Source organism: Buceros rhinoceros, unplaced genomic scaffold (genome assembly GCF_000710305.1).
Source record: "Buceros rhinoceros silvestris isolate BGI_N320 unplaced genomic scaffold, ASM71030v1 scaffold42908, whole genome shotgun sequence".
NCBI classification, from domain to species: Eukaryota; Metazoa; Chordata; class Aves; order Bucerotiformes; family Bucerotidae; genus Buceros; species Buceros rhinoceros.
This window is the reverse complement of record NW_010429407.1, coordinates 8,712-16,226: the sequence shown is the minus strand read 5'-3', so window position 1 is coordinate 16,226 and position 7,515 is coordinate 8,712. Positions and strand designations below refer to the sequence as shown.

The 7,515-nt window shown below is 50.4% G+C and overlaps 1 protein-coding gene across 1 annotated transcript in view; it reads left to right on the top strand.

Annotated features, from left to right (window-relative positions):
* Nucleotides 1-1,841: 1,841 nt before the first annotated feature.
* The window catches only part of NEDD4L (neural precursor cell expressed, developmentally down-regulated 4-like, E3 ubiquitin protein ligase), a gene marked incomplete at its 3' end in the record, with an annotated part of 13,070 nt that continues 7,396 nt past the window's right edge, over nt 1,842-7,515 (top strand). Inside the window, exons 1-7 of the mRNA XM_010142622.1 lie at nt 1,842-1,886; nt 2,749-2,810; nt 2,914-3,016; nt 3,284-3,450; nt 3,846-3,978; nt 4,501-4,677; nt 6,723-6,797. Of these exons, the coding sequence (XP_010140924.1) occupies nt 2,764-2,810; nt 2,914-3,016; nt 3,284-3,450; nt 3,846-3,978; nt 4,501-4,677; nt 6,723-6,797 (702 nt within the window). The remainder of the gene's footprint in view (nt 1,887-2,748; nt 2,811-2,913; nt 3,017-3,283; nt 3,451-3,845; nt 3,979-4,500; nt 4,678-6,722; nt 6,798-7,515) is intronic.

The window sequence follows — 7,515 nt, the reverse complement described above, 5'->3', positions numbered from 1 at the left end:
GTGCCACCCATCCTCCGCGGGTACGCCGGGAAATTACCGAGAGAGTCGCTCGGTGAGCGAGGTCAGGCAATTAACGACCTGCTTTGAAAGCCAGCTTAATTTCTTGCTGGAGTTCATGCAAGCGCGATGGGAGCTGCCGGATCCTGCAGCGCCAGGGAGGGAACGAGCAGAAAGCGGGGGACCAAGAGCGGCTTGATTGGCTTTTGTCACTACGTGCTAATCGTCGTGACTGCAAACAGGAACCCCACTGCGTGGCCTGGAGCTCGCGCAGCAGCTTCAGACACTCAAGTCCGGACCAGCTAATGTGCCTGATGCGTCTGAGCACATCAGAGAGGATTCTTGCGTTGGTGCTGCTCTCCTACAAGATCGCTGCATAAATAAACGAGGTGGTTGGACAGATTGGGGTTTCCTAAATAGACAGCATGTATTTATGTCTCCGCCGACAAACAGAAGCGATGACCCTCCGTTCTGGGGGAGCTAGCAGGAAAATAGGGCAGTAGCTGAAGCAAAGGGATTTTGCATCCCCTGTAAACCCAAACGAGCACCAGATTTTAAAAATAATGCTCGTTTACTAACTGAGATAGTCACGAGCTTCTTTGTTGCTTTCAAATACCGTTATTCTAACGTGGGCTTTTGTCCTCCTTCAATTCCAAATTAGAACGGATGGTGAGAATACTTGTCACTTCGTGATGTGGCGTGCCAAATACAAATAAAACTTTCGGGGTTTCTCTTCTTTACCAAGCAGAGCGTTTCCCCTTCCGATGACTTTCTTCTCTCTCACGTCAGACGAGCCAGCGGGGCAGTCGTCCCGCATGGGACCCTCCTGCAGGACAGGACAGGACAGTCCTTTTAATTCCCGTGAGAAACAGACAGGGTTACAAGGAGAAACGTGAAAAATCAGGTACTGGAAATTCAGTACAGAAAACGCAGAGCAGGACAGAGGGTCCTGTGGCTTGTGAGGAGTCTTTTCTGGAAGGTGAGAGTGTCTAAACGCTAGAAATGTGGGGCTGCCACCTCGGACGCGGAGGAAGGACCTTCTTCCCCACATCCGTAGCGAAACCGCACGCGGGTTTGGTCGCAGTTCTGCGTCTAACCCACCTGAAAGCGTTGCGTGTCCTTGAGCTGTGATTTTCTGGCGCTAAAAGCTGCAGGAACAGATCTAGAACCAGGTGAATGTTTTCTTTCCACGGGGATGGGTCCGTGCGTCGGGGATCTCGGCACTCAGTGCTAGCTTTGTGGTGGAAACAGAATTCTGATGATGCGATGGTATAAAATACGGATTTTAACATGAACCTTAATGCCCTGCTATGAGAACTATGTAAACTTGGCCTGGGAGCAGCAGTATGCACTTCCTGGAATTCTGGGCATAGCGCGGTTATAAATACGCAGCAGGTTATTTGGGAATCGCTGGGGCTGATATCTGGTATCGCACACAGTATCTGGGAGGAATTGTTTTCCCTGACAGACGGGCGATTGATTTTTTTTTTTTTTGAAGACTGCAATATGCTTGGTTTTGAAAATTAGTTCTAACGCTTTGGTTTCTGTTTGGTAAAGTGATAATTTTTTACTTTGGGGAAAAGCGTTTACGCTTTTCCTGTGGTTCCGTCTTCACCCTTTGGCTGTTGGGTTCTCCCTGCCCTGTCAGATGTTCACGTGAGTACGATAGCAGCAGATAACGTGCCATCGTAAAGGGGTAGAAACCAGTAATCGCTGGAATAACGGTACTCAACCATCTTTATTTTTGCTGCCTTGTGCCTGGATTGCTGTTTATCATTTTTTTGCTTTTCTGATGTAAAATCACTCCTTTTTCTCCGTTTTCTTTTCCTGTTTGACAGACCAGAGACGACTTCCTAGGTCAAGTGGATGTGCCACTTAGTCACCTCCCGGTAAGCAGCGTGCTCCTTTTGGTCCTCCCCAGCTGTAAAAAAACCCCTGATGTGATGTCGAATTTCCTTCCGTAAGCAGTGCAAATTAAAGCAAATATTCCCAGCGCAGCAGCGGGGCTTCGGGCAAAACGTGACGGACGGCAGAGCGGGGAGAAACGGGTCCCTGTGCCGCCACGGGGAGGACGGTTTTCTCTGGCATCATTGCTCAGCATCCCGGAGTCCCGTCTCAGCCTGACTCTTACAGTCCTCCCCTGGCCACAGTCGGATCAGTCGGCCGGTTGTTTCTCGCCTCAGCACTGCGACGCTGTCAGAGCGTGCGGTACAGCTTTGGCTGCATACGCAGAACTTACAATGTCTGTACATCCATCGATCCGTGTTTTCCTGTAAGAGGCGTGTCGATAGCGGAAGAACGGCTGCCACAGATAAGCGCAGTTAAGCTTCGTGTTAGCAGCTTTGCTTCGGCAGACGCAGGGAGAGCCAGGAGGTTTGAGGTGGAATTCTTTGCCAGCAGTGTGGGTTCCGGTAGCAAATCATCGAAAGCAGCTGACACAGAGTTTGAATCATTTTCTCGACTGGAGGTAGAGCTAGAGGCGTGTCGCTTTCTCAGAGCTGCCTTGAAGAATTAGCAGCTTTTTTTTCCTTTCCGTATGCTGTAGGAGAGCAACCGTCCTCTCCTCTCGCTGGGAAGGGTTGGAAGGGGCTTGTTCAGCTGGTCTTTTCCGGAGCTGCGAGTGTCGCGTCCCCCTGCCAGGATTCAGCCTGTCACTGCTGTTTGCTGCCGTCTGTGGCGCGGATCTTCTCTATAGGTCTCTGTACTCGCGGGCAAGCCCTTTAATTTGTCGTTTTTCTTCAATGCTTCTAGACTGAAGACCCAGCCATGGAAAGGCCGTACACATTTAAGGATTTCCTTCTCAGACCAAGAAGGTGAGGGGCAGGACCTCTGTATTTTAAAGCATTTCTGACCTCAGGGTTCGTTTTTTCCACTCTCCACGGGCCGTTGAGTGAAATACACCTCCTTGTCTTCTAGCCACAAGTCTCGCGTAAAGGGTTTCTTGAGACTGAAGATGGCTTATTTGCCTAAAAACGGTGGCCAAGAGGAGGAAAACAACGATCAAAGGGATGAATCTGAGGTAACGCGAATGGTCCCACAAGCATTAAGCCTTATTAGAGATTCAGGTGTAATGGCAGAAGTTGCACCTTGTAAGGTCAAGCCCTGGCAGCAGCCTGCTCTCACCAGCCGTCGTCCGCGTGGAGAATTAGCTGTCTCTGTGCTTTACATTTAAGTCATTTTGAACTTCTCTGTGGGGAATTTTCAGACTCTGCACCTATACGCTAACGTAGGCAACAATGAAATAACTGAACCTGAACTTTCACATTTGTTTTTCTTCGTTCCTAAGCACGGATGGGATGTGGTTGATTCCAATGACTCCACGTCTCAACGTCAGGAGGAGTTACCGCCTCCTCCGCTGCCTCCTGGGTGGGAAGAGAAGGTGGACAACCTGGGGCGGACTTACTATGTCAACCACAACAACCGGACCACGCAGTGGCATCGGCCCAGTTTAATGTAAGTGGCAGCGTAGCGCGACCTTTCGTGGATGTGTGCACAGGGTGTTAGAAAGTCGGAAGTGCTGGAGCCTCCGACACCGGGCGCTTCCGGGCCGTCTTATCTAGACTGGGCTTTTGACGAGGAAAGTTGGACCAGATAATCCTTGTGGTCGCTTCAGAGCTGGGGTTCTGCGATTGTATCGGAGAACATCGGAGAAGTGCTGCCGGTTCTGTTTGCTTCGGATGGAGGGATTAAACGGCTCCTGCTTAGGGAGCCCCACGTGTGCGACAACAGTGATTTTATAACCAAAAGCATGAATGAGGTTTTGGAAGCAACGGACAAAGTAGGTATTTGAGGGTGACGTTATTTTCTTGTTCTTTTCTCCTTCACGGTTTCATTTGCCCCCTCCCCAGTGATGTGGGATCCGATTCAGACAACAATATCAGACAAATAAACCAAGAAGCAGCCCACAGGCGGTTCCGCTCCCGGAGACACATTAGTGAGGATTTGGAGCCAGAACCTTTGGAGAGTGGGGACATTCCTGAGGTACGTGAGGTCTCGGCTGAAGCAGCTGACTAAAGAAGCTGGTGTGTTTGTGTCTCCTTTGGCGGCGACCGCTCACGGTCCGAGGCAGGGCTCTCCTTTCAGGGCCCCCCGCGTTTGGGGGTGCCTGATAACGTAGGCACGATGTTAAATACTGTGGAAGTGCTGGGAGAAACAGCGATAATGCCAAGTATTCCTTGTTACAGATGCGCTCTCAATTTAACGTATAGCTCCTCGAAATAAACAAACTTGGTAGCTGTTTGTTTGTGCAAAGCTCTAATCCCGTGCAACTTTAAGGAATGTTTCCTTTAGTGAGCTACAGATAAAATTCTTTGTGAACGCTAGTTTTGCTTCGCTAGTTTTATTGTTTAATGAGAGCTCTTTGAAACGCATCTTTCCACCTTGTAGCATCGTCTGTGGTCACGCTGGCGTCTGTCACCACGAGGTGGTCACCTAGAAGGCGAAGGGAAAGAAGACTCGGTCTGTGTCTGTAAAGCCTTAACGTGGTTTCTTCTCTTTTGTTAGCCTTGGGAAACCATTTCAGAGGAGGCAAGTGCAAGCGGAGATTCCTTAAGCTTGTCGTTGCCGCCACCTCCTGCATCTCCGGTATCACGTACCAGTCCTCAGGAGCTGTCTGAGGAACTGAGCAGAAGACTTCAGGTCACTCCTGATTCTAGCGGGGAACAACTCGGTTCTTTGATTGTACGTGACGTGCTGCTCTTGCTGTGTAAACCTCTGTGCCTGTCATCTTCCGTGCGTGGGACATGACCCGAATCGCTGGTGGGGGGGGTGGGGATTGCTGGTCTCAGGAAAACCTGAGCGCGCGGTTAAAATTGTCTTCCAAAAACTGCATCGTAATTTCAGCATAAAGCAACAGCCTCGAACAACAGAATTCCTCAGTTTAGCGTGTTCTTCTGTGGGAGTTTAACTTCAGACTCTGCCACCGTTTCACCTTGGGTGGAACAAAATATGGGATACTAGAGAGTATCGAGCTAAGCCTGTTCAGAGGAAAGAGGAAAAACCGCCCGGCCTGACCTTTGACGCACCCAGAAGCAGCTCCCGTGTCTCCACAGCCGTCCCCAGCTGATGGCCCCCCCGGCTGCACTGGCCGCAGCTGGTCGAGGAGCGTTGGGACGTGTGTGAGAGTGTGGTGTCGCTCTCCTCCCTGATCTGTGTCATGCCAGGAAGCTCAGGAACTGCTCCGTGCTTTGTCAGATCCTTTCACCAGGACCTCTAGCGTCATGCAGCAGCAGCTTGCAATTCCATCTTTTTTCCTGTATCTTCTTTTAAACACTGATCTTTGAACAGACCGTGCTCTCCAGACCGGTGTTTTCACCGCGGGGCTGCAGTTTCTGATAGGGCTCTCAAGTGCTTGGCTCCGTTATCTGTCAGGGTACCTCAGGGTGCCCATGTGAGCGGTTATAAATAGGCTCCGCCAGCGGCTCGTTGGTGAGCGCCTTCCGGCTCGGGCCGCTCGTCTCCAGAAAAGGGCAATGCTGGCTGCTCTTGGGTTAAAGACAGGCTGTCACTTGTGAGTTCCGTGGCGTTGCAGAGGTCGTTCTTGTAACCAGTTCACCCAAGGCTTGTTCTGGAGATGGAACTTAGAGCCTCGGTCACACCACGCAGCAGAGCTGTGTGAGGAAACGCAGGCGAGGGGAGATGCTGCCGGATTGAGCTGAGTTACAGCTGCAGCTCTCATCGCAGCGGCTGGTTTTAGAGAAGTGGCCTCTGCTTAACTGTTGTCTAAGCAACGATGATCTTGGCTCAATTGCTCAGAATTTTTTCCACCCCTCTTAAAACTTTTTCTTGACGGGCAAATTGTCCTGCTTTATTGCCCACGCTTAGAAAATCGTGTGGGACAGAGGATTTGGGACAGAGGGTTTTTCACGTCAGTTCCCTTTTCTATTTGACCTTCCCAAAGAAGTTCATAGCAATTCTCCTCATCCTCGCCGAGCTCAAAGCAGCCTTCCTGGAGTTAACCTTTCACCAGGGGTAACAGCGCTGCGTTCCGCCAGTGCTCTTACGACGGCGGGGAAAAATAACATCGCATCTTCTATCAGAATTTGTTTGTGTTGACGTTTCTCCTTTAGAAGGATGAATGAGCCCTTTTTAAATAACATCTAGGAAGAATCAGGGCTGCGCTAGACACGAGAAGCGCGTAGCCATGCCCTGCGTAGCCCCGCGTGTGCGGGGAGTGCAGAGTGGAGCCCTGTGGAGGCGTTTGTCGGCTCTAGCCGATTGATTTCCCAAGCGCAGCACTGCCAGGATGCTGCTGTGCCCTCCAGGTTCTCTAAAGCGTCTGCCAAAGATACTTGAAAACGGTGTTCAAAAGCTCCGTGGTGTTTTCCGTATGTCTTTAGTTCATCTTTCCCCTGACTGCTGACCCCGCAGCTGTCCCTTTCCCTGCCTGGTCCCCCGCGGGGACGGGGTGGCCTGTCCTCTTTTCTTAGATTAGGTCAGTAAAGCGTTGGAACGCGGCTGATAAAGATGAGCACGGGATGTGTATCCGAGTGCTTTCCTTTTCTCAGTTAATCTGAAACAGTCCAGGGCGGAATGCTGAGAATTTGGATTTTTTACTGCTTGCCATGTCTCTGTAGAAGCGTTAAAACTAAAGACACCGCAGCATAAATGATTTTTTTTATGGGTTTGGATTGAATGGGAGAAAAGTAAAACTACTGAATAAAATCCCGTTTTTAAGAGACCTTAACTTCAAGACGTTTCTCTTTTTTTTTTTTTTTTTCTTCCAGCAAAGAGAGCCTTCTTCAAGATTACGATCTTGCAGCGTCACGGACACGGTTGCTGAACAGTCTCAGTTATCCTTGGTAAGCCCACGCCAACCTCTGTTTCTTCCTCTGTGTTTGCACGTGCTCCGGTTCCGAGCAGTACCTGTTCCTAGGTCAGTTCTAGTCGATACAGCCGGCTGTCCCAAATAGTAACGGACACCACATCAAACGCAGCAGCTCAAAGCGGGGGACGTCCCAGGGAGGCTGAGGGCGGTCACCCGAAGGTCAGTTACCCAGCCCAGGAGCTGGGTTTAGCACGCTCTAGGTACGTAGTCAGTGGAGAGGGGAGCTCTGGGGAGGAGAGGGCAGAGGCACAGCTACGCTTGGAACCGGAGCAGCCACGGGACTCTCCTACCAGGTCGATTTTTGTGCCCGTAAGTTGATTTTATTTGCGTTTTCAAAAACGCAGAGTGGTTTTAAATACGACCGTTTCTTCAGGATTTTTTCCACCAATTTTTAATTAGAAATACATTACGTATGAACCTACAAATAGCAAATTTGTGTCTCTTTTTAATGGAAAGAATGAGTAGCTGGAGTGTACCCGTACGCTTGTTGTTACAGCTGATTTCTCTCCTCTGCTTGTTCTCGCTGCTGCTATTGGGCAGGCACAATAGCCCTGGTGACTTTCTCCCAGTTTGATTTTTCCCCCACCTTCTAGAAGTTGTTTAGAGCCCCCACGTTCGCTGCTGGCAGCTGCATGCAATAGCTGTTGCTCGCAGAGCTGCTCCGGCAGCCTCCTCTGCCTCCCCCCGTTCCT